This window comes from Temnothorax nylanderi, unplaced genomic scaffold, assembly GCF_030848795.1.
Source record: "Temnothorax nylanderi isolate EJ_2023f unplaced genomic scaffold, tnyl_v1.0 TNYL_tig0005_pilon, whole genome shotgun sequence".
Classification (NCBI taxonomy): domain Eukaryota; kingdom Metazoa; phylum Arthropoda; class Insecta; order Hymenoptera; family Formicidae; genus Temnothorax; species Temnothorax nylanderi.
The window spans coordinates 3,250,741-3,277,953 of record NW_027249067.1 but is presented as its reverse complement, the minus strand read 5'-3'; the positions used below and the strand labels follow the sequence as shown (position 1 = coordinate 3,277,953).

Here is a 27,213-nt window from a genome sequence, read left to right as displayed (position 1 = left end):
TTTGCAACATAAGCGACATAATTGCAACATTGGAAATTTTATTCGGGTTTTTGTTATATAATTTTATAAATGTATACCTATTATATATATACGGTACTATTTCAAATTAATAATTATATAATTTTGATTCTTCGAAACTTCGAAGCTTCGAAGTTTTAAATATTGACGAAAATAATTTTAATAAAATCTATCAGAGTCTTGCTGTCTTCTCGTATTACCGGACGACCGCACAACGACGAAACTAATTTTAAGACGCGCATCTTCGGATGTCGAAACTCCCTGGCTCTTGACTTGCGAATAATAGCATTCCTATTGCATGTAAATTTCCCTCTCGCAAACAAGCGCGAGTATACGTGGGCGACGAACGGCGCGGCGCGGCGACGGGGGAAGGATGCGCACCATGCACACGGACATCGAATGCGTCGAACTGGCAGTACTGGCACGGCTGGCAGATACAACCTGGGCTGTTAGTTTAGCTCAGTTTAATTTAGTTTAGTTTAGTTTAGTCAATAGTTGAGCCGTTATTGTACCCCGACGTGGCAGCGTGCGCCGAAGGACCACCCTCTCTTCATTTGCATACCGGGTGTGTCCGCGTAAATACTCGACTCGGGGAAAAGTCTGCTCTTGGCACATCAAAGGGACGCGGCGCGAATTAACCCGCGCATTACCATCCCGCCCGCAAACAGAACCGGCGAAATATCGGCTTTGAACGGCGGCGGGCGGCGTCATTGTTGCGGCGTTAAACGCGCCCGCTTTAGGGAGCCGAGGCGCGCCTTGGCGCGCGCCGATAAACCGGCGCCCGTTGTCGCGGCCTGTTGGAAAGTTTCGCGAATCTCTCGGCGCACAAAGGACAATTAACATTCCCCGATTAAATAGAGCGAATTTAATAGACAGTCGCTTGACAGACTACGTGTATGCTTGCAAGTATCAGACACTTCCAGCTATTAAAACTGCACGCGTTTTTATTGGCTTAATCGATAATATACAAGCAGCAGTAATTCAGTTGTCGGCGTTTACAAAGAATCGCATATAAAATAGTTTGTTTTGCGCACCTATACATATCTGTGTATATATATATATATTTCTATGTATACATATACGTATATCTAATAGCAGTAATAGCGAATTCGGTTGGACGCACTAGTGCGCGCTGGTGCATATTAAAGTCGTACACTGATTTAATCTCTAATCTTTAAAGCAAAATGCAAATATCTTGATTGATAAATGCCCAATACATATTTTACCAAATAGCGAATATTGAGGATTTCGTGATTTAACACGTTTATATTAAACACGCTTTACACGTTGCTTTGTGTACGACGGCTTTAATGTGCACCAATGCGCAATAAGCGCGCACTAGTGCGTCCAACCGAATTCGCTATAATATAGTTTCATTTACCAATAAAATGTATTCATCTTAAATACTGCGAGTCTTACACGTGATTCAAGGAACAATGCAAAGTGACGTGACGTTGCAAATTGTTGCTTACCAAAATAAAAGTATAATTGCAATTACTACAAACGTCGCAATTGAGAATAAACTAATTCAATTCTACCTATAATAGAAGAAGCTTCAAAGCATTCTTCAATCGACATCTTGCGGTAAAATTAATTAGCAGTAACAATATGTACAAATAATAATTTTATATTTTTACATTAATAATAATTCTGTTCAAGCAGCATTATAATGATATATACATCAAGGCTCATATCATAGATTATATCAGATTTACTCGATCCGGCAGAAAATAAAAAGAATTAGGAGTTATGAAGTATTTTATTAAAAGCATTGTAGGATGTCTCTAAATCGAATATCAATTGTCTGACTTGAGTGTCCGATAATTCGTCCGAGGCGGACATATTGTCGAGGGTCTGTAACCATTCCGCAACTTTCTCTTTACCGTCAAAATCACTGGGTAGTATACTGAGGCGATTCATGGTGTCCATGAGATCTCTTAGATCGGGGTGCAGTTGATCCATGGCTTTGATCTCCAGTCGTAACTTATCCATGAGTGTGATAAACAGCGAAACAATGTCGGCGATGCACTTAGAAGTGTTGCCTTTGTCGTCTTTTATCGTGATTGGCCTGTCCTCCTTGATTCTCTCGAGGGCAGCGGGACAATCTAAGCGGAACGCTCTGGTGAAGGAGTCGATTGTTGGAAATTGATCGCTTTGTACCTACAGCAAGAAAATGGACAGTTTACATATCCTTCCTCATTAGATATACTTGAGTTTATATATATTATTCTTCATTAAATATACTCGATAGATACAATAATAGCATATCATGTACAAAAGGGACACATTAATTCTTGTTTTACGCACTGGTTATTCACCTGTTTAAACGCAGCTCTATATTGCACTAACAGCTTGCTGCACGCCGCTGTATATTCCTTTGGCGTAACGCAGTCTCTGATGTAAGCCTTTTCCAAATGCTGCAACGTGTTTACCACGGCATACAGATCCGCCTGATTGTCGTGCTTCTCTCTCTCCCGGGCATTTTTATAGAGCTTAACTTCTTCGTATAATTCGGGACGGTCCTGAGTAATCGACATCGTTCTAAAACTGTAAAGAAAAACCGATATTTCAATGATAATAAGTTATTTTGAGGTTAGGTACACGCAATAAGAGAGAGCGACGACGCCTATTGTTCATAGAGGTTTCAGCCACTTTGCAAAAGCAAGTGTCGCGTTAATTTACGAGATTTATGGATCGATTTCGAATTTCTTTAATGCAGATTGCGGTAACTCGACGAAATATCGTAACGTCGAGCAGTTCGACGCGACAACGTGAAACAGTTTCGAAGAATGTAGCCTTTATTACGTACCTTTGTGCCGCGGGTGTCGTTAATTTCACGTCTACGTACAATAATGATTATTATGGATTGTATAAAGACGGCAAAAACAATAAGATCAAAGCGATTGACAGCTTATTGCTGCACAACACTGACGAATCATGGAATACAGAGCCACCTGCTGCGAGTGTATAACAGCAGAATGTAAGATAGTGATGAGATAGCAGTGATCGACTTTATCTATTGCAAATTAATTTACAGTTTCAAAAATCCATATATTTTATATATTTTACAATTTATTTTTAAATACGTAATTCCATTTTGCGAATATACTTCTATATTTCATGACTAATTATAAATACGGATATCTTGAAACAAATAACCGCTTAAAAAATATATTTAATTTATTAAATATAACAGCGATATTACAAATATTAAACGATTTCTTATCAGTCTAATTTTATTATAAAAAAATATCGCACGACGTGTGACGTACACATTTGATTCAAAAATGGTTGGCTGGTATATTCAAATTGCACAATTGTACTTTTATGTCGTATCACTGGCAGTGATTCCCTACAACAAAATTATCACAATTATATGTCGCTACTTAAAATTGTAGCCAACAGCACCTGAGGAAACGTAACACAGAAAATGCTCTTGTTGTAAGGTGCAATCTGTGAAATAACTAGAAAACTCTGCAACATATATTATTTTAAATATATAAAAAGCAAATAAATTAGAAATTAAATATTTGTCGCATCACGTCGGGCTTATCACTGCTAGACTTGCTCGCGCAGAACGGCAATTCTCTCTGTTCTTCTATACAGGGACAGTTGAACTCTTTGAGAATTCGTTTCTTGCGCTCACGCGATTTCCCAGCGTTCTCAACAACAGGTATTTCGCGATTGTCACTTATACTTATATACATCACTTCTAAGGTAAGATCGTCTTTATCCAAGATGTTCCATGGTGGATAAACGTTTATCACAACTTGCGATATCATTTTCAATGTACCAATTATATCACAGACTAGCATTATCGTTATATTCCTGTGCAAGACTTTCTTCGGTCGGACTTGAGCCGCATTATCCTCTTCCGGCTGTTCGACCTCTGTGTCGGTTTGCAGGAGATTGCAGCGATCCTCGATCAAGACGCCTTCCAGAAACTGGTTGCCGAACTGCTTTGTAGAATCGCGCACGAGTACGCTGATGTACCGTGCTGACGTAGCGTCGAGTTCCTTGTTCATTCGATGACGCCATATACGAATGCCGGATACCTGCGCGTTGATCAGAGACTGCAGTCTCGCGACCATGCTTCCTCTGGAACAAAAATGCAATGTTAGAAATCACGTTCATGAGACCACATTATCGGTTACCTAGATACCTACTTTTTAGGCTTGCGGCGTTTCTTCCCGGAGTCCAAGAGACGCGCGTGCATACTCTTATCCGGAGACTTTTTCGACGGAGTTGTTATCGTGCTGATAATGGCATCAGTTTGTTGGGTCGCCGACTTGCTGCCCGTCTTCTGCGTGGTTTTATTCACAGACGTCACCTCGGAGATCATCGCGGACAGATGTGTACTCTGATCCTGCATCATTTCTGCCTCTGAACAATAAGTTTCATTCGAGTCGTCGGTAATTAACTGCAAGGACGTAAACGGCTGTCCTGAAGGGATCAAATTTTTATCCGCCATCAAGAACTGGGATGTTTTTGTAGTTTCCTGCGTATCGGTTTCCTCTATGAAGTTACTCAAATTGTCGCTATTGCTGGATGCGCTCGTAAGTTTATCACATTCCTCATCCTCGCTGCCGTTGCTCGTACCTGTTTCTATCTTTGAATTACCTTTATCAGTTTTACTACTTGAACTGTCAGCGAAACTCAATCTCTCCTGTATCGGCGATGAAAATGTCTCTATACATCCCTGATATTTCTCTGGACTTTCCCTTACTTCAGTCGAGAAGACCAATGCTTTGGTGTCCAAATTTTTCTCCAACTTATCTCGATCCGCAGACAGATTATTCCGCTTACCGTCAGGTTCCGTCGTTGATTTTACATTTATACCTGTGACTTTACAGTCGTGTGACTTTGAACATCTGGGAGAAACACCGACCTCTGGTTCATACTGCAATTTTCTTTTCCTCTTCTTAAAAACGCGATGCGACGTGGTACCGAGGACAGGAGACGACTCGTCAGCGGTCTTCTCTGCACCAGGTGGGGTGTGCTGTCCCTCGCTGGTACACTCCCCACACCTCGCGCTCTTCTCCTTACATCCGCAATGTGGCTTGGATCGCTTCGTACTACAGTTCGCAGGGTGCTCCGCGACTTCCTGGCGGTCTGCATTGCCCGGCCTTCTCGCCGTGGCGTTTCTATTTATACCGATCTTTCCCCTAGGTCGCTTCCTACCGTTACTGAGTATCGGCGATCTCCGGGAGGCCGTGGTGGTCGCCGACGCGGTCCCCAGAACGGGGGACAACTGGGACGGATCGCGCTCGCCGTTCTCGTGAGTCTCGAGCCACTTCAGCACGTAATCCCCCTTCTCGGTGCACGGTATGCGAGCGACATTCTCGTCGATCACGAGGACGCCGTTCCGCGCCGGGCGCCGCCGCTCGACGGCGCCGAGCTCGAGGATCGACCGGCCGAAATTCAAGGATCTTACGTGCCGCGGTTTGACGACGCGCGGTAATACATCCTCGCGAGGAACTCGACTGCAGCTCGGTCTGTCGCAATCGGACATCGCGAGTAAATTGGACTCATTTGTATACCCTGCTGCTGGCACGGAATTGCACAGTCGCGCGTTCGTGTTGCGTACATCACAGCGTCCGACTCCGAGTCATGTGTTGTGTGGCGTGCGCGCTGGGCGCCGCCATGTCACCTCGTTGGCTCGTTGCCGGAGCGACCAGTCTGCATCTCGAAACTGTTGCGCCCTGTTCGAATAAAATACGAAAAAGGAAGCGACAAGCTAGTCGAGCAATCTCTTGAAATTCTCGAAAACTGTTTGACTGTGATCAGTTTGATTCTCTTATCGTTGATTTAAATTTTTTAATTTTTGAAAATTATATTTAACAAAATTCTTTTTGCTTAAATGTTTGTACCTCACGCCTAAAGTAAAATTATGCGCACTTTTGAATGGTGCTTTGTTGCATGAAGAAATCGTATAAGATAATAGATTCACAATTTTTAAAACAGATTTTGAAAAGAATTTTAAACAATTTTATCAATGAAAGTAATTATGAAAGTTATTTGAGATCGATATTAGCTTGATATTAGATATATGTAATTAACTTAATTTTTATATTGGTTAATCTATTAATTATTTTTTATTTAAATATATACCTTCTTCAGCTTAATTATTTTTGCATATACTATAATAGTTTTATTCTAATAACACAAAATTTAATATATCAAAAACGAGACTCAATACGAAAGAAAGATAAAGAAGATATCAATCCCAGTGTTTTGTTGAGAGGAAGAGTTCTTTTTAAATTATCTTTCTAAAAGACTCTCTCTTTCTAAAAGATTCTCTCAAAAGCGAGCTCTCTATGTTATCTGCTTGTATATAGATATATGTAGTAAATGAAGTCGCTATAATATCCTGTAAAAGAAATGTATAAGATATCACGAAAAATAGATCATAACGTTCTCTCAAAGTAATAATGTTAATATAACACGCATTCGCAGTTTAATTTTAGCAGCAGGATCTTTTACAGGATTACAACCTCCGTAGTTATTCTGTAATCTGTGCTATATTTTGTAAGAGCCAGTGTTATTGTGTGATACAGCACTGAAGCTTGCAGAGACATTGACTTTAGGTTTATGTCTCTTTAAATTTGATTTCTAATCGTTTTTAACCCTTCGTACCCTGCATACGTTTTTTCGTTACCTTCTTATGTCCATTTCTACCAATGTAGATTAACTTTAATCGTGGTTTAACTTACTTTTTATCTTTTTCTAGTTCTAAGAGTTAGAAAAAGATAAAAGGTAAGTTAAACCGAAATTAAAGTTAATCTACATTGGTAGAAATGGACATTAGTGCAACTGTGGGTTTATCACGTTTGACGCTATTTTTCCTTACTAAAGTATTTTAAAAAATTTGAAACAATTCACAGAACATCTGTCTACATTGTAGTTGACGATTTTATAGTCATTTTGATAAATATCGTTTATTTAATATTTTCTTAGCAGATATAATTTTAGCTCAGACGCCATGTACGCACACGAAGTTAACTTTGATTACATTCATTAAATAAAATTTTTACCTTGTGTCCGGGCAGCGCCTTTAGGCGTTCTCATTATTAACATATTATTACATTAATTAATATTAATTGTAGTTAGTTAATATTAATTAATATTATTAATATTTATTGTATAATAAATTTGTTGCTGCATTGTTTTTAATATTTGCCAGTTAATATATCATTACAAGATTTTTAAATACTTTAAAGATGTGTTATATATAGACAAGTACTTACAGGTAAGAAGGAAGCGTCAGAGTCAGAGGCTCGCCACGTACTAGTCCATTCAATTATTATCAATGTCAAGTAACGTGGGCGCGGTACTATACCTTGGATGAGTGATCGATCAGCTGAGAGAACTTTTTTTTATCAAATTCAAGAGATTCTTGAAGATATCATTTATCCTTATCTTCTCTAAAATCGGCGCATTAGCCAACAATATGATATCATTATATTATCTTCCAGATGGCGTTGTAAGACGTCAGCTTTCTAGATGCGTGAGCTCTTTTCGATAACATATTGCTCACTGGGATCTAATTAATGAAATAAAATCTCAAAGTGTGTCCAATATTTTAGTTATCATTCAATACAATACTACAAATTTTGCAATCTTCTGAAGAATTTGCGAATTAAAAAGGAAATTAATTTGGTCTTTAAATCAGATAATACAAGTTGTAATCAAAGTATGTGTATATCAAATTTATTAATGTTAGAACGTTAAAACGTCCTATCTCTCGTACGTATAATATATTTTATATTCCGTTCTCTATGCCTTCCCACTTCGATGGCGTGCTTAAACGTACAAATGCGAGATTTAGTGTGATAATATCCTGTGCTCCGCGGACCTGCCTCAATAGCATCCGCTATAGCCCTGATTTGAGCATGCGGATGTGATACTTGGACGACTATCTTACCCCGATACCGAGTGCTCTTATTCAAATGGAACGACAGGGTGTTCCTTCCGATCCCGTTCGACCGTGACTGAACCCTCGGCGCTCTCGCAGCATTATCATTGATAAACGTTTTTCGGGCAAAACGTATCCAGGAATCAATGAAATCTTTCTATCACATAAGTAAACGATACCAAGGAAAGAGAAAAGAAGTGCACTTTGCTTATTCCGAAGAAGATATCTCATAAAATTTATTTGCAAATTATCTTACAATATTATTAACTTCAAGTAATAAATTCAAGTAATAAATTGTTCCATTGATGCTTTAGTAGTCTTTCCTAAACTTTTCTCTCGTTTTATAAAAATTGTGAACAGTGCATTACTGCCAGATTTCTTCGTGAAACCGTTTTCGCGTTTTCGCGGGATTGGACGATCAGGAAATCAGTAAGATAGATAGAGAAATAAAGAGAGAGAGAGAGAGAGAGAGAGAGAGAGAGAGAGAGAGAGAGAAGAGAGAGAGAGAGAGACCGCGTCGACCGCGAGAAAGGGTTTAGGCCGGTGTGGAAATCTAAATCGGCGAGAGAGCACCGCGCTGTGCTGACCGCGCGGGCACAATTACCGGGCGGCGAGTGTCGAGGAACCCCATTTTATATATTAATAGTCGAGATAGCCGCCTGTGTGTGTCACGTTACCGAGAGGGCCACCTCGGGTTAGGACGGGCGGGAGCCAGGGGGACGCGCGGTCTCGGAGGATCGTTGTTGGGAAGTGGAAGATAGATCGGGAAGGGAGGAGATCGGCTCTCGCGCGCGCGAGAGAGAGAGAGAGCGAGAGGGCTCGAGAGGCTCGTACGATCGATCGAGGGAGATCGAACGATCGGATTCGCGGGACGGGCAGAGGGGGGACCTCGAGGGGAGCCTCGAAATGATAGATACGAGGACGGTATAACCGCGCGCGGACCCCTTGCATCTACATGGTAGCCTCAGTTCCAGTTCGCGATGGAGGCTACTTGCTCCTTCTGCCACTAGGTAGTTGTGCACTCCTTACCACAGGGAGACCGACAGAGCGTGATAAAAAACAAAAGAGGGACAAGTCGAGGGAGAAGGGTGAACGAGATAGAGAAAGCAAAAAAGAAAGCAGAAAGAGGGAACTGGTTCGAAGGGAACTGGAGTCGAAGAAGAGACCGTTAGGAAGAAAACGAAGAACAAAACGGGTAACAAAAGAAGAAGAAATAAAAATCAGTGATAGAGGGGTAAAAGAATCGAAGGGGTGCGAGCCCAACGAAGAAGGGAGCCTCTCTCTCTCTCTCTCTCTCTCTCTCTCTCTCTCTCTCTCTCTCTCTCTCTCTCTCTCTCTCTCTCCTCTCTCTCTCTCTCTCTCTCTCTCTCTCTCTCTCTCTCTCTCTCTCTCTCTCTCTCTCTCTCTCTCTCTCTCTCGGGGAGTCTTTCTCGATCTGCTCTCCGTATTTCGGAGTACGTCTCCTCGAGCCTTGTCCCTCGGCTTCCCGATCGGCGGTGACGGCGCGCGAGGGATGACGAATCGCGGTGGCGGTCCAAGACGAACGTCGTCTTCCGTCATTTCGTTATTTCGCAGCGCGAACCGCGCGTAATATACGCGCGTACACGTCGTCGTGGCGGAACGGAGGTGACCGGATGCCGGGCGGTGCAGTGATTCGATTGATTCGCTGAAGAGTGTTCGTGGCTTCCACCGAACTTCCGAGTGCCGCGTTAAGTGAGCGTACGTGTGCGTGCGTGGGTGCGTGCGTGCGTGCGTGCGTTCGTACGTACGTTTGTGTCTCTATACGCTGGCGTGAACCGTACGTACATATGTGCGTGCTTGCGTGCTTGCGAACGAGGCGCTGATCGGGGGCTTATACAGTGACGCCTTGGGCGCTCTTGTGTACGTGCCGGGTTCGCGAAGGAAGGCCGAAGGCGGTGGAGTCCCGGCTGATGGTCCACCCGAGGTGGTCCACCCAAGTGAGAGAGCGTCGTCATCGTCCTCGTCATCAGCCCCCATCTACGCGCTGTCGCATTTCAATCAGCGCGGTGCAGAGGAAGCGGCGGCCGGACGCGCGCGCCTCATCGGGCTTTCTTCGATTCCTCGCGGTATAGGAGTCCGCTGGACGTGAGATCGGCATCGGTAAGATCGGACAGGGGATCGTTCGTTGATAAGATTGAAGAAGCACAAGGGAGTTTGCAGGTGTCTCTTCGCAGAATCTGACTTGACAAAAATTGGAAATTAAAACCCTTATTTTAATGTGACTTAATTAAATATTTAATTCTAATTATGATGAAGATAAATTGTCCTGTTGAAATTGATTACTTTAGAATTTGAGTCTATATAAATAATCTAATGAATCGCTGATCAGTAATGCTAAAAGTGCATAGTTACATAGTTGATTTATTAAATTATTATCTTTTGAAAATCGAAATGAATGGTATAAAATGAGATATTGTGTTATAGGGATATCTCGTGCCTAAATTGCATTTATTGGCGTAAAGATTGACAGCGATATCCAGTCATGTTTTCATCAAATAAATTGTACGAAATTGTTATGCGTTTTATAAATAACAGTATATACTATCTTCGTCGAGGAATGTTAGAGAAAATTTCTTAAAGTTTTTTCAGTGATACGAGCATCTGCATTTGCGACAAGTCTAATTAATTGAGTTTTATCCGTATTTTGTGACACGTCCGATTAGTTGGTACCTGCATTTTACATGTCCGATTAGTTGACCGCGTCAGAGAATCCACGTCATAGTGAGGTACGTCATCCGCCATCATTTCTCTTATCAGGCGCAGCTATTATACTATCGTTGGAATAGAGATGACTACATCCTTAATTTTGCCAGGTGCAAAAGTAATATATAGGCGTCTCTTAAAATTTATTTTAAAAGTAGATGCTTAATATTGTCGAGACTTCGCAGCTACGTCATTGACATTGAGAGACATCGTAGAAAATTTATTTATTTATTTGGATTTCTCGCAGCGCATATATAAAATATTGAAAATTCACCAACTTACTATAATTACTTCTATAATATTCGGAAAAATGTGAGAGTAGATTTGCCAGCTCTATCTTACAACATTGTAAAGTATTGGTAAACGTCTAAATTTATAATATTATGTAGTTCGCTTTTTCATATTCGTTGTCGTAACAAAGTTTTACGAATAGGGCAGCATGGCTAATCATATTTCATTATACATCTTATGACTAAAACATAACGCAAGATGCATTATATATGCATTAGATCGGTGCAAAAGTTCAGCAGCTCTATCGAGAAAAGCATTTAGTGAAAGTTCCACGAAGCAAACAATGTCTTTTTATTTATCTTTAGATAAAAGTTTAATCTTTAATAACTTTTATTAACTCGTTATTGATTATTGATTTTATTGGATGTGTTACGAGTAACAATATTAAAAATTTAATAATAACGTCTTTGTGAGAACAAGCTATTTTTAAACCTAATTGGAAGATTGGAACACGCGTCCAATTATTTTCTCAAGATATTTCTTGAGAATAAATTTGGAAAAATCGTAATTTAGGATCAGATCTGCACAGTTTAAAAAAACTATGCTTTGTAAAAAGGATATAATTTTTACCGTAGACATCCGCAGCTTGCATAAAGCATAAAGTTGTGACAAAAAACTGTAAAATTGCAAATGTCCTATATCGGGAACGGCGCGAATCTAAGAAGAGTCGCGTAGGCGCGCAGATTCGCGTGCATCGCGAACGCGCAGATGATAGAAATAGCGGGGAGGACGGAGCGGGGGATTGCGCCCAGTGAAGAAAGAGAGGGATGGGCAGAATGCGAAGGCGTGCGAAGCGGAATGACATTGTTTGCACCCGTGACGTCACTCGTAATTGTAACGAACAATGAGAGAGGCACGACTCTGTGCGCTCGCGAGCCGCATGTGCTCCGGGGTCTAGGGTTACCTGACGTCAGTGGCAGGCTGACAGGCTAAATAGAAAAAAAAAGCGTCGTGGCTTTGGTCTTGCAACTGCAGGTTGAAGGAAGCTGGTCGCAAATTAGAATTTGGATAAGCCGTGACAGCGTAATAAATAAGCATTCTTATCGATTCATTTTATCATTTATTTTCTCTTTCGTTTTAAAAACAAGCGTTTCATTTTGCAAGAAATATTTAGTCGATTAAATTATAAAATTATTATCACCGATTATTCTTTGGACCGTAAATTATTTTGTTAATTAAAATTATCTTGTAATAAGAACCAAAATTAAAATTAAAATCGCTAATAGAGGAAATTATAAACTAATTTCCTCCCTTTCCTCTTCTATTTTAAATATGCAAACTTGGTAATGTTTATTATTATATATTATAAATTAATTTCACTTGTTTCGAGCTTTATTCAAATTCTAGATCTCGTTTTGGTTGGAGGCAAAATATAAAAATTTGATTTATTGATAAAGGCGAGCGAAGCAGAATCCACTTGCCATTGTAATTCCGAAGATTAAGATCGCATTAACGCTCACGTTAGGTTATAACATTCATTCGCGATACGACAATGCATATGAGTTGATCGACTGTTTTTAGTGCATATCATTATCAAAACATTGTAATAAGCCACACAAAAATTTCCAAATACAGAAGCATTGTTTTGCGCGAAAAAAAATGCATCGTCAGTTTGATGACAAAACTGTTGATTCTGTCAAACGAAATAATAAATGTCAACATTTCGTATCGCCCGAAACTTCCTCAAATTGCTTACACATGATCATGCCACATCTTAACGAAATCCCGATAGGTCGTTTCCAGACAGTAATAAAATCTTGACAACATTCTAAGTCCGCGCGAGTCCTTATCATCATTCGACGAGAAAAGACTTCTTTGAGAGGAAGATAGGCATGCGCTACAAGCTCGATTATCGACGATTTCGTGACGATATTAATTTATCGGCAAGCACGTGGGCATGCCACGGTCTTATCTAGCCACAACTTGCATGTGCGATCATTTCATTCATTTTGCTGCGTTTCGCTGCCTTAAATATCTACCGCGTCTCTAAGCCAAAGAATCCTTATACAAAAGAAAGAGGAAAGACCTGCGGACGTTCATACAGAAAATTATGTAATATATTATAGAATTATATTATTTTTTTAATATATTATTTTATAAATATTTTATAAATATATCGAAAATCATTAAGCATTTAAAGATATGGCGAAGACATTTATATCTTGCACGATATAAATATAAATATGTATATAGCAGATATTACGCATCTTAGTATTGAAAAGTAATAGATGCTGCGATGCGGTTTACGAGATGCAACGCACAGTAAATTGTGACGTATAGACAGCTTCTTTACTTTATTAGCGGTTTATAGCTGGGCTGGCTGGGCATATATTAGGCAAACGATTCATGAACAACGTCGCGCGCATGTCAGAGATTTTTGTCTCCACGGAAAATAGGAAATTACTTATATGGCGACGTAATTCGCGCCCGCAATCATCACGCCGGATGATCGTAATTTACAAACGTACTGGAAACGACCGGCGAAATGTGTTTATACACCTGTACTTATCGTAGCCTACATCGGATGACGTAAATTTGAAACATCGCACGTTATTATTCCCGTCGCTGCTCGATAGGAACGCATTTTTGCGGACGGAGAAACGGGACTGGTTGCAATAAGCGTTTCCTTATTCTGGTTATCGTCGCTCAGTACGTTTGACATTTCACCTTTCGGAGGGATATTGCATCTGCATGCATATTAGAGTAATTCATGCTAAACCATTCCCGTAACCACTTTAATTCGAGTTAACTAAACGGGGGTTCAATCAAATCTCAATTAATTTTAATTAATGGTAATGGAAACAGTTAATAGATATATGTATCTTTATAGATGTTTCTTCCGTCATTTCACGCAGCTTTGAAACTTATTTCAATAATCGATTTGATTCAATCTGGTTTTTTTTCCAAGTACACTTTGTAGAAAAGATGAAATGTCCTTTTCTTGAAGGAGGATTTGGGAAAAGAGGATAAAAGGGGTTAAAGTGTGAAAACGCGCGGTTTTTTTTTGCTCCAAGCAAGCGAGATTTACATTCGCACGTTCCAACGCAGAAAATAGCATAACAAGTTACAAACATAATAGGAAATACACGCACTGTTGTTGGAAGGCGTGAATCCGCATCTAACTGCACCATTGCTGTCCGCAACCATTATCCGCAGTTTTTTCAGCACGTGCTCGCCTTTGTAGATTTTGCATACTTTACATTCGCATGCCCCAACGCAGAAAATAGCATAACAAGTTACAAACATAATAGGAAATAACGCGCATGACCGTGACAATGATGATCTAATTATATGGACTTACACGATTCAGTCGATTAATTCGAATAATAAAAGCGCGTGAAGCTCGAATTTTTTAGATGGTATCCATTTTGATATATGATCGAATATATAATCTGAAAGACTGAGATTTAGACAACGCGATTAATTTCACACATATTTGTGATTATTTAAATATTATTATTTATCTTCACAGTCAAAGAAATTCCATTGCACGAAATTATTTTAGACGAAAAAGTAACATAGATAAGTTCGAGATAATTGTATATTTACGCATGATGTCTGCTGAGCATTCGCGTTTTCGGATATTTGCGTTCATTGAATAATTAATTAAAATTAATTTATCTTGTACGTATGTACATACAAGCCACGTCTGCTAAGAGCAGGCTTTACAAACTGTGTGTCTCATGCCATACTGGCATAATTTTGGCAGTGGCAAAGCATGATCTGCTGTGTCAGATGTATGCGTAGAAATAAACTAGAAATCTAGCAGAATCTGATATCATGATATAGCAGATCTTGATGGCACGTTGTGCGCGGTTTCTGCTGTGTTTCTGCGATTATATATTGTGGCAACAGATCGTGCTGCTAGAAAATAAGCCTTTATGAGGACACAGTGGACAGGAATCTGCCGCATATTCATGTTTAGATCTGCTGGCATATTGTCGGTATTCTGCTAGCATTTGGCTATTAGATCGCGAGAAAAAAATGTACGCGTATATGCATATATAATAAACGGAAGATTAAAACTTCGAGGAAGACACGGATTTAGAACGCTTCAATGATTACAAGGGTAAAGTGCTATGCGGATTTAAAACGTTCGAATAAGCAGGGCTTACAAAAGTAAGAATAGTTGATAAGTAGAAAGAGAACGATTATGAAGAATAAGCAGTATGACTATATATTAACAAACATGAATATCATGGATAATGAATTCTATAATACAAAATTCCGGCATTGCAATAAGAATCGTATTGTTACGTATCAAGTCGACAGGGAAAAGTTGAATCACATGAATATATATCTTCGAAACCTGTATAGACTTCGTCGATAAAAGATTTCATCATTTTCTCTAGAGGGAAAAATAAATAGGGAATTCCATGTTCTCCAAGAGGTAATTCTAAGAGATAATCGTTTGATATTTATGATATTTATTGGCGACATATCACTTCTCTAGAATATAACGTGTTTTCTTGGGAAGACGCGGATGCGATCCTTAATGTCAAATCCGCCGGCGCTACGTTCGAGATTGCTCGTGCCATGATCGCGCGCGTCGCACGCGGAAGCTAACGAGCAGCGGAGTACTTACGACAGACAAATAGCGTTCGCTACGAAGGGAATTTCGTTTGCAGAAAGAGGGAGCGAGAGAGACAGACAGAGAGAGAGACAGAGAGAGAGAGAGAGAGAGAGAGAGGACGGAGAAGTGGCGAGGCGGACGAGCGTACGGAGACTGCGACGACGACGGCGGCGGCTCTCGATCGGCCGAGAGAGGAGGTGGAGAGACACTCCGACGAAGATGATGTTCGGTAGGATCAGAAGAGAGGAGGTCTTCTCCGGCAATGGCTGATCGTCGTGGCCGCGATGCCCGCGGCGTATGAGCCGCTCTTATCGCGAGGACGACGACGTTAACGCTCTGCCCGCAGCGACCGGATCCACGCGCGGGGATCTACGCGCTCGTGATCTCGCGAAAACGTGACGTGGTGGGCGGACGCGGTGCGTGAACGAGGATGAAGGGACGGTCCCTCGAGGCCCCGCGAAACGAGGAGCCGGCTGCGTTGTCGCGAGTGAGTCGCGAGAGCGGTGTCGAGGAGTGTTAACAATTGCGGCCTGCCGCGGCGGCCGAGTGCGGGAGAAACGCGCGTTCGTTAATAAACGCGTGCACGTTAACAAAGAGACCGAGAGAGAAGGAGAGAGGGAGACGGCGAGAGTCAATCAGACACTTCCGTAAACAGACTGGGGTATGAATGGGCACCGCGATGAGCGCGCGCGCGCGATCAGGTGAATCGGTGATCATCAATGAGAGAAGTTTGCGCGATCGATTGTAGGACTTAAACCCCGCGGAGTGCGCTTTCGATGACACTTGAGACTACTCGAGGCGATCTCGTCGAGATAATCCCCTTATTACCGCGAGAAGACGCGGTCAACAGTCGCGAAGCGATTTACGCGGGAGTGTTGTCGAAAAGCGGAGACTAACTCGATCCCCTCGAGACAGCGCCAAGTGGAGGAGGATCGACTGAGGTCAGACCGACTCGGCGATCGAGCGAAGCGACGGTTATCACTTTCCTTTCCCGTCAGCTTCCTTCCTTTCGTCCTCGAGTCCTCGCGATCGAGGACCAAACTGATCGATGTTCGCGTCGCGATCGACTTGGCGCTCTCGGTGTTGAGCTCTTCGTCGAAGGGGAGCTCCTCGTCGGTGTTGATCAGACTCAACACAAGATTCGTGCGACATGAGACATGAAGTGCAACGCGCTCATCGCAGCCGGATGCAGATCGGTATCTCGGACCCGATCAACCGCGACTCGCTAGGTTTAACAGCAGTGATCTCGGTGGTACCGTGCGCGACCTTGTGCCCCGTATACCCGGTGGTGAGACGCGCGTTGTAGCACGCGCTCCGAATCGCGGAAAGCCCGCCGCTCTTGAAACAGCCCGATTCGGCACGCTCGGGGGGTACGTCGGAGTGAGGCAGCGGGACGGCAGGAGGACGAGGGGGCGAACGAGGGGGAGGACGAGGAGAAAAAGGAGGAGAAGGTGGAGGAGGAGGAGGCGGGGGTGGAAGAGACGAGGGAGGGTAGAGGCAGCCGCCAAGGAGGAGGAAAACTTCCTCGGTGCGCGGTCTCGGACGAAGGGGGCGAGAAACGTGCGTTTGTAATTCGGCGTGGCTGCCTTCGAGGATGAGCGACGGCGGTCATGCCGTGTAATTCGAAGGTGTACCACGCCACCGTCGCATCGTGCACGATCGTCGTCGTCGTCGTCGTCGTCTCCGCCGCCGCCGTGCTGGTCGTCCACACCGTCGTGGTCAAACTGTTGAGACACGGCAGAGTCGCGGCATCGCCGGAAAGATGAGCTCGATCGACTTCGACGAGGTGCTGGTACACGTGGGAGAGAAGGGCCGATACCAGAACATCATGTACTACTTGCTGTGCATACCCGCCACCCTGCCGGCCGCCTTCCTGGCGTTCTCACAAGTAAGCACGTTGTCTGATGTCACCTCGGAGAGGTGTGCCCTGTTTGGAGATCATTATCGAGATGGAGATTAATGCATTGTGGCACTAAGGGCAGGAATAAGATTTTTTTTAAAGTCACGACGCGGAATAAATTTTGTTCTTAATTTATGTAACAAAATTTCAAGCAAATATTTTTATTTTTCAAAAGAATATCGTAAACCGCAAGTTTACAATAAATAAAAGATATTTTTATTCATAAATTGGATTACATTGGTCGTATGATTAATATTAATGCAACATTAAATTATGTATACAATCTTCTCGCATATAGATAAAAATTAGTGGCGAGTTTGCTTGTTATTATGTAAATTTTTTACGATGATTTAAATTCTAGCTTGATAAAATATGCGAAAGCAAACGAATAAATTTAAAAATGCTCATACTCGACATACAAATTTATAAAATATTGAAAGTAAATATTGAAACATATTGAGTCTTGCATAATTTATTAAAACAAAGTAAAACCTACAGTAAGTCAGATTGTTTAAATTAGCAATGTTCATGCAACCGGTAAAAGGCAGATGCGAAAACAATGTGCGGGTCCGAATAATTAATCTTAATTAAGACTCGCGATTTCGAGACAGGTGTTCGTGAGCGCCTCGCCAGAGCACTGGTGCAGGATACCGGAACTGGACAACCTGACGGATCTGATGTCGCTGGAGGACAGGAAGGCGCTCTCGTTGCCGTACTCGGTCAAGTCCGACGGCAGGAGGATTTACTCCAAGTGTCATATGTACGACGTGAATTACACGGAGATAATTGATTCGTGGCTCGAAGGCGCCACGAATATGTCCAACACCACCGACAGCCCGTCGTTGACCACGTCTCCGTCGACCCGATTGCCATTGCCGCCGGTCAGTAGCCCCGACTGGCCGATCGTCGGATGCCGGTACGGATGGAACTACGACACCAGGGACTACGACAGCACCCTCGTGACCGAGGTAAACTCGACTTTTTCTCTTTCACCGAAAAAAAAAAGAACCGCGTGCCATTCGTCGGCGTGCCGAGACGACTGTTTCCGTCGTAATGAGGCACTTGAGGCATTCACGTTTCGCACTGATTGTGAGTGGGCAATGGGCAGATCTTATGGATTGTTTGGATAGCCTTTATGTAGAGGAATCCAAGTTCAATTTCTTTGTCTCCATTGAAAGACGAGCAATTATTTTTACGACAAACAATAATCATAGTAGTTTTTAATTTGGAGATGTATATCTAACTCCAAATAACGACTTTTTTAAATGAAATATCTCATCTAAAGACGACTAGAATATATTCAGCGTTTTCCGGTGTCCTGCGTATTTAACTGCTTAACGATGTCTCTATTGTTACCCGTCGTTATATAACATAACGCGTCGTAAAAAATTTTAAATTATTGCAGTTGGTGTAATTTCGACTTTATGAGTCGAGTATCCGCTTAATATACTTGTGTTCTTCTACTGATGTAAACAATCTCTAGAATAAAACGTGACTATATTGTCATCCGGATGTTACAAAATATCGACTTTATAGATCGTTCGTAAAAATGAAATTATTCCACCCGCAATTTACTTATATCTAGCAAATAATAAATTAACAAAATTAAATTTATAATAAATAATTCTGTATCGACAGATTAAATTCATTAATCATTGATACAGACTTCTCATTATCTATTTTCAACGCAGAAGCAGTTTTTTTTTAATTCGCGAATAAAGAAAAAAACATTTTTATACGCGAGTGGGTAATTTTAAAGTAAGCAACAGTGCTGAATCATTAGGAGAAGGATTCATATTTTTATTCAGAAAGATTTCGAAAATATGATAAAATATTTAACAGATACAATCAACCATGAAGAATACTTTACGATCGATTTGTTCGGTTCAATTACTGTTTCATATTTTTTTTATTAAATAAAATAACGGGATCCGCGGACTGGACAGTCTGAGTACCAGTTATGGGCCAACTATCATAAAAATGTTGAAAAGACAAAAAAATTGTCTGAATATAAATGCACATTTAGTTTCTCTATTCTCTATATAGTCGTAGCGCGAAGTGTACTTTGACGATTTGCTTAATACTCCCACGAGCCTTAATAGTCGCCGACAAATTTCTTCCTCGCATAGCATCGGATTTCACCCACGTCGCCTTGGCCTTTGGCTTCGTAGTGTGTATCCCGGCGTTTGTGCACCAGCGAGTGCATCGCGGCGACGAGTTTTCTGCTGCGTCCCGTTCGCGGAATGAGAAGTTACGTGTACTTCGCAATGTTCCCGCACGGTCTCGCTTTCCGTGAAGTATTTGCCGGCGATGACGAGTATGATTGGCGCGAACGGATTAAATCGTGCGGCGCGGATTACGCGCGATTAGTTCCGATTAAGCGCGACGATCGTGGAACGAAATGGCCAAATGTTGAGACACAAAGTTCCCGCACGTCTGTCATACCTCGCGATACAATTTCTCGATCGTCGTCGTGAAGTATTCAAATTGCCCTCGGCATGTTTTACATTTGCAGTGAAAACATATCGAAGGAAAGAAATGATATTTCCTCGCAGCGAGATAAAAAGAAAAGAGAGAGAGAGAGAGAGAGAATACCATTAAAAATTAATTCTTTGACCAAAGAGAAAAGTAATGAAAGAAATTAGAAGGAAACAATTGATCTTCTCACTGAAGTTATTGAAAAAGATTAAAACAAAACACAATGCACAAATTAATTGCACAAAACAATTTTCTTAATAGTACGAGGTCAAGAATTAAGGCGTGAAATTAATATTTTTAATTCTATCTATCCTAGATGATTCGTCATATCCTCTGTCTATGACGAGGACCCATTATTTTGCTTGCATGGAAATATTCGTCACCGTATTTTCGTAAACATGTACATTATAGAAATTAAATTCTTGGTATAATATTAAATTGCTTCCCGTGATAAAATATGAAGCGTGTGTTTTTCAATCTTTTGCCGAATCCAAAAATTGTTTTATATATAAACAGTACTATCATAAATATAAATGGAATGGATTTATATTTTATTGCCGTCGGTACTCTGTGCTTACAATTTTATACATTTGTTTTGCTGCAAAACTTCTCGAGAAGGCAACACGTGTCCATGTTAAGTCCGTAGTCAAGTCAACATCGCGTATCGCGTTTCCGAAAGAAGTGGCAATTTTCCGCCGTATTTGAATACCGAAGAAAACAACTGGGCCGGCGGCTAAACCTCGCGATCACGTGGCAGCAGCCGTAAGTGTTCATTAAGACATTATTAAATTGCCACAATTAGACAACGCGGTGGACTGCTGGCGTAAATGGGAATCGCGATGCACGGGGTCGAGGATCTTAGGCGTGTTTTTTCATCTTCATTTATTCTTCTATTCGATTCTACCGACTTTGCTGCGCTAGAAGAACTGTAATCTCATAGCGGGCATCGTATGAGACAATTGATATATGCGATAAACCACAAAAAACCATAAAATAATGTCGCAGATTGCAACAGTCTGCGAGTTGAAGACTCTCACGATGCAAACAGAAAAACATCAATTCTCGCGTGTTGAAAGGCGAGTGATGTTTAAAAAAAAAGTATGTACGTTTACTTGCCGAAATTATGGATTGAGCGAAATATTTATTTTGCATATCACGAGTGTTAGTCTCCTTTATGACATTGCATTTGATAAATCAGAATTATACACGTATTCCTCGCGCGTTTCTCAAAATATCTGATAAGCGTGGCGTTAAGCCTATCACCGTTTCACGCGGTATCACGTTTTACGTTTATTGTATATTTGTTCAGTTTATCCGCTCTCTCGCCGATGTTTGCACGCCCGGTTTTTATTCAGTGCGATCCACGGTTACATGAATTACAGCCATTGCATTTCCGTCCTTTCAATTAATCATCCGCAAAATTTATTTAACTGACGCGAAATACAACAATTTATACAGTCGAATTTAGCTCCCTTTTGCGCCGGGATTTAATTTAATGCGATAAACGTGGGAAATAAATCTCGTTGATTTGTATGCGCGTCACGTTTCGCTACACCATTATCGAGTTAGCGAATTAAATTATTACTGGAATTAATGTACCTCTCGTCGCCTCTGGGTTTTTTTTTTTCTGTCGAAATTATTGCATAACGAATTGCTATATAAATTAATGGTACTGCAAGCAGCGTTAAAAATCTATATAAAAATCTATATAATCTTGGACAGAGCGATAATAGGCCGATCCATCAGCATCGCCGCCGCGCGGTGAACGATTCGTCAAGCGTTCCCCGAAAATTGCGAGAGGTGACGTAGCGCGTTTCGCGTTGACGCGAGCGATTTCTAAGATTTCGTCTGCGGGGCCGATACGCGCGATACGCGCGAGAATTCCAGCAACGAGATAATCGTCAACAGGTGAACAAGGTTGATGAGCGACCGAGTGACTGGCCGATAGGTTGCAGCTCTGGTGGCGTCAGCAATTGCCGACCAATTTACCTACCCCCGCATCCGGTCATGTGATATGTCACATCAAACGCCTCGCACAAACTGCCAAGCTCTCTTCATGCAGAGGGTATATGTTCCTACGTACTTAGTTGCCGCCGGATTCAACGTGACCAGCTTCCGTTTTCTCTTTTTCTTCTCTGTTCCTCTTTCTCGCCGCTCCCCGTCCTCGCGTCTTCGCAAGTCGATCACTTCCGCACCTTTCGCGTTCTTCGGCAAATTTTCTTTATCGATCGTCTAACGATTTCGTATCTCCGAGACGTTTCTGTATAACAATTTTTCATTTTCAATGATAGTTGAGATAACACGACGTACCGATAAGCAACGACTCGTACATTTTATTTCTAAAGTATTATTTGCATTGAAATTTTCTGATTACGTAGCGCTTGCTTAATTAATACGTGACACATCGTTTTGTTACGAAACGATGAAGTTATTCTTTTGGAACGCTTATGGTCGATCTAGAAAAGTGTTCTTCTTCTTCTTTTTTTTTGCGAACGTATGCATCGACGAGGGAGAGACGTTGGCCAGTGGCAAAGCGCGTGGGCAGTCGCGCTTGTATACTTTACTTCCGATCCGATGATTTATTGTGGTCGATTTAGGAGCTTCGTTCTAATGACATCACGCCGCGCGAGACCGTGGAACGGGTCATTGTCTTTTCCGTGTCGACATGTGACAAGCAGCCTCGCCGAAGACGAATACACCGCATATCCGCTGCTTCCTGCCCGGATCTAATTTGTCTCTCGCAGGGCAAAGATGATTTATTTCGTGCTTTACATGCACAATTTATACATCTGTATAATTTGCTTTGCGTATCGAACACTCGTATAATTACAATTATTAGCATTACTTGACGCAACCATCTCAGAAGAGATTCAGGCGAGAAAATTAATAATAATAATAATAATAATAATAATAATAATAATAATCTTTATTATTAATGTATAAAATCGATAACTAAATTATTTCATAACTAAATTCTAAATTCTCTTATAAAGCAGCGTTAGTTGACTTGTCGTTACAACAGGCGGCAATTTGAACAAATATATTTCATTAGGGAAAGGATTATTTCTTGCTTGTTCCACCGCAGGTTCCTTAGGACGCCGTCATTCTGTATCACGCGGATCAATGAGCAGCTTAATGAATACATGAATATGTATGGACACGCGAGAGTACTTGAAAATCGCTGACTTTAGATTGATATTCAAACTAACAAAACTCCGAGTTTTCCTTCCACATTAATTGCTAGGAACATGTAAAGCATCTATCTTAAATCAATAGTAAGAATAACTTAAACGATAGCGATTGCAATTAGAGATACGCGAATCTACTTAATTAACCACTTCGTAATAGATTGAAAAAATATATGTATCGACAGGGGCAGGCGTGTAACGACTTTTTCGTAACGAAACGAGCGATGTATAAACGATAAAAGGGGTGACTGAAGCGTTGGCGTACGGCTGCATACGGTAGAAAGTGATAGCGATTAAGAACGGAAAACGGAAGGACAGGATTTGCCTCGATGGCTCTTTGCGTCATGTGTCTGCGTAAATCCGGAGCGTGTAAATACACGCGTACCCAAACGCATGGAGATGAAACTGTGGTGCAGTTCTAGGATAAATATCGCGTGGCGAGTAGAGGCTTTTGAGTCTCGTGTCAAATTTCGATGTTCAATTTTTTTAAAATGGATCACGATCCACGGATTGTTCAGTTATCACCGATAAACCATCAATTACCGAGTTGTGCAACTAATGTAAAAGTTTTTACTGTCGTTTCTTCGCATTTCTTTCTCGCGTGGTCCAACACTTTGCAACCTACTTCGACGCATCGTTCGACAAATATTGTCACCGTGCTCACCGTGATTCAATGTAGAATTTAATTTCGATGTTAAACCTGCGCGCAACGAGCAGGACAAAAACAATCGCGGTAATGAACGGCACTACGGTCATATCAATATTGATTTCGAAGTGTGTCAGGGTGATGAAATACATGCGTGTTATTAGTGTCCTTATGGGCGCGTGCACTGCCCTTGACAATAACTCGATAACATCATCGTTAGCGGGCACACTCTCCTGTCTTTCCGCGCAATTTATCTTTTGCGCGTTTCGCGCAGACCTCGAAAGTCCGTGAGTGGCAATTTGCTTAAATCAGACTTCATGTCAAAACTATTAACACCCACCGGTGAACTTTATTTGTCGAGGCTAATAGCCACTCGATTGCGATTTCGTTTGTTCGGGATACGCTTATTAACTCGCAACAGCACTTTCCGACTAATACATTACATTAATTGCATCTTCAAATTATAATGGAAATTCTTAAACTCACACAATTACAAGTATGAAAAGTCAACGTCTTTAACAATGCACTTCTCGAAAGTCCCGAGATGCAATCTTCGTTACTAATAAGAGAAAAACGTCTAAAAAAAGATTCAAGATTTTTCTTCATTTATCCAAATTTCGTGACTTTGCGATATCGCGCGAATTTAATAAAAATTATAGGTAATTTCGTTACTTTTTAGGAAAAATAATTTCCGAAAAATATACATGCATAATTGTTTAATTAGAGTATTATTAAAATCCAATTATAAAATGTGTCGCATTTATCGTCACCATTTGCATCAACAAACATACGATCAGCGAGGCGTTTGTGTCGGGTTCGCCGCGCGAGATCGCGCCAGAGAACTAGAGAAGAACGAAAGAGAGACAGGGAGAGACGGGGGCTTTAAAGGGCGCGAGGGGGGATCGTGTTCCTCCTGTCAAACGAGGGTGATGGACACCTCTCACTGTGGGAAGCCTCACCAATACACCTTGGCGTCCTTCGGACGCGCGCGTACGGATACGCGCACGCATACTTACGCGCGACCCGTACGCTTACGAGCCTGTGCGATTTCCATGCTGAAAAGCTCGCACACGTACACGCACGTGCGCCCCCACTCGCACGATAAACACGAGCGCGTACTTACGTCGGTAGGCCTCCTGCGTAAACGCAACGAGATGAAACGCCCCCTTCCACCGCGCCGCGCTGCTGGTCCAGCGGCATCCCTCCTTCTCCCTCACTCAGCTTCCCCGCCGCCACCGATTCCATTCCTCATCGCGCGCGTTCCCCGCGTGCGTGTGTCGCCGATGCTGGACCGACGAACAAATGACGATCGGCCGAGTGACGCGTGTGTTCACACGTGTGCGAGCACGCACTCCGGTTCGTCACTAATGTCGGCCCACAGCTCCGTATGCATTTTACATTCTACAGATGCACAGGATGCTTTATGACGTTTATGACGTTAAATCTCAGCGCGCTCTTCTGCGATAAACTTGTGGTCGAGCTTCTCTCGGCAAATATTGATTAGATCATGTAAAATATTTGACTTCAATTTTTTCGTAGCATTCTGAATATTTTTTTGATAAATAATGACTATTTATAAGGAATCCTAAAAAAATATTTACCCTAAAAAATTCTTCTTTACTAATTGGAACCTCCCAGAGAAGGGGCACAGAAGGACTATCCCATCCAAAAAGAAAAGAAGGATTAGAAAAGATCCTTCATACAAAGCTGCAGCATTGCTTAAAATTAAACAAAAATTGCTTAAAATTATCTGGCCACGCCAGATGTCTGTTTGCATGTTAATTCTTCGAAATTTTATTTTAAACGTAAGTAAGTGTATGTAAAGAAAGACGCCAGTTCTGCCATGAGTTCCTAATTGATTTTTTTCAGTGGAAATATTTAATCGGAGCCCTTTCAAGTTTTGACGTTAAATATCTTGGTGAACCTATATTCCAAAGTTTGCTAAATATTTTACAACGTATCACGTTTGCAAATCTGAAGCTTTGTTTATCATTAAAACAAGCAGTTGTACGGTCACGTTGTATTCTCATGTTTGGATCTGTGTGAGTTTAAGAATTTTCATTAATTTGAACGAGGGTTCACGCATTCTGGGATTACAGCATCTTATATTCTTATACCATGATGCAAACGTGTCAAGTTCTCTCTCGTAAGATCTCGGAGTCACATTCATCAGAATCGCGACGCCCGCAATTGCATATATGTCATGCGCGTTACAGACGTACACATACTTATGAGCACATAGGAAAAAACAATAGCGATTTGATCGGACTAATCACTTTTTTGGGCCAATTATTTCTTCGGTACCATTCCGTTGGGTGAAAAATTTCCATCGTGTCTATATAGTAATTTTACTTCAGCCTTCGCTCTTGACATCTATCGACAATTTGGTACGTCTAGTTGCATCTCTCGATTAAATAAGCAAGCACAAACAGAAACTTTAAAACAGTCTCATTAATTAAACTTTATTAAAGCATACATGCTTACAATTCTTCTTGATACTACTGTCAACAAGATATACGTATATATTCTCCACAAAAAGTTTCCATTTTATTGTTCAACTAATTTCTTTAACTAATTAAATTTCAATTTTTATTGTATCGAAAACTTTGACATTTTCCGTAGAAATAACACAGAAATGAATAAATTACGCGTTGATATGAATATTTTATTATTTTTTATTTCAGTTTCTCTCTAGTTTATTATTTTTAATCATCGGATTACTTCCGGCGCGGTATACAATTACACGCTGGCGAAGTAGTTTAATGGCGTTCTACATCCACATAGCTAGACCTGGTATGTGACAACAGCTGGTGGCCTTCCACGTCGACGACGTTTTTCTACGTGGGCAGCCTCTTCGGCAACGTCGTGTTCGGTTGGATCGCGGACAAATGGGGCAGAAGGACGGCCTTTTTCGCCATCCTGTTTCTCGAAGTGATATTCTCCATCGCCACGAGCTTCAGTCCGAACTACGTGATCTACACGGCGCTGAGGACCGTGAACGGTCTCTTTTTTCCTGCCATTTATCAGATACCTTTTATACTCGGTACGTTGGGCACACGTAAATCGCAGGCTATTTAATTTTAAACGAAAATCTAATATCAATTAGAGAAATTGCAATTTAAGGTCCGAGGTAGATCTTGGTAGTCTAATAATAATATTCTGTGAATTTTTTATACTTTTTCCAAATTGCGCGCCGATTTTTTTTATTGGTCTTTAAACACAGCTCTTTGTTGGAACAGTAAATCCACATGTTTAAATTGATAATCGATTTAACTTTTTGATGCTGATAAGCATCCTTATTAAAAAAATATAATACAAAAGTTTCAAGGAAAATTTAAATGCAGGAGAGAAGTCCGAAAGATCAGAACCGTGTTTTTCAGTCACCGTTACTGCACAAACCCAGGTAGCAGAGTAACGTCAAATGACGTATTAATAACGTCTTAATGACGTCTCTAACGTCAATAAAACGTCAATAAGACG

The 27,213-nt window shown here is 41.3% G+C and overlaps 3 protein-coding genes across 4 annotated transcripts in view; 1 reads left to right on the top strand and 2 right to left on the bottom strand.

Moving 5' to 3' along the window:
• Positions 1–27,213, top strand: part of LOC139776651 (organic cation transporter 1) — a 97,960-nt gene that overhangs the window by 67,066 nt on the left and 3,681 nt on the right. The window contains exons 3-6 of one of the 2 annotated variants that reach the window (XM_071713484.1): positions 9,794–10,054; positions 15,577–17,409; positions 18,033–18,389; positions 26,518–26,776. In XM_071713484.1, the coding sequence (XP_071569585.1) occupies positions 17,284–17,409; positions 18,033–18,389; positions 26,518–26,776 (742 nt within the window). In that variant the 5' untranslated portion in view covers positions 9,794–10,054; positions 15,577–17,283. The remainder of the gene's footprint in view (positions 1–9,793; positions 10,055–15,576; positions 17,410–18,032; positions 18,390–26,517; positions 26,777–27,213) is intronic. The other variant, XM_071713492.1, reaches the window with a different exon arrangement.
• LOC139776687 (vacuolar protein sorting-associated protein 28 homolog) lies at positions 943–2,985 on the bottom strand. Its single transcript, XM_071713561.1, has 3 exons — positions 2,828–2,985; positions 2,337–2,565; positions 943–2,178 (listed from the first exon to the last, which is right to left on the bottom strand). Exons 2-3 carry the CDS (start codon positions 2,553–2,555, stop codon positions 1,759–1,761), a joined length of 639 nt encoding a protein of 212 aa, XP_071569662.1. The 5' UTR covers positions 2,556–2,565; positions 2,828–2,985; the 3' UTR covers positions 943–1,758.
• LOC139776671 (uncharacterized) lies at positions 3,181–5,785 on the bottom strand. The gene is made up of 2 exons (XM_071713522.1): positions 4,185–5,785; positions 3,181–4,116 (listed from the first exon to the last, which is right to left on the bottom strand). Exons 1-2 carry the CDS (start codon positions 5,528–5,530, stop codon positions 3,534–3,536), a joined length of 1,929 nt encoding a protein of 642 aa, XP_071569623.1. The 5' UTR covers positions 5,531–5,785; the 3' UTR covers positions 3,181–3,533.

What these genes read in the sequence shown, in the direction of transcription:
- LOC139776687 (XM_071713561.1), bottom strand. Translation starts at nt 2,555, where the DNA reads ATGTCGATTACTCAGGACCGTCCCGAATTATACGAAGAAGTTAAGCTC. An exon ending in ATAGAGCTGCGTTTAAACAG is followed by an intron (nt 2,179 to 2,336) that starts GTGAATAACCAG and finishes TTCTTGCTGTAG; the next exon opens with GTACAAAGCGATCAATTTCC.
- LOC139776671 (XM_071713522.1), bottom strand. Translation starts at nt 5,530, where the DNA reads ATGTCCGATTGCGACAGACCGAGCTGCAGTCGAGTTCCTCGCGAGGAT. An exon ending in AAACGCCGCAAGCCTAAAAA is followed by an intron (nt 4,117 to 4,184) that starts GTAGGTATCTAG and finishes TTTTTGTTCCAG; the next exon opens with AGGAAGCATGGTCGCGAGAC.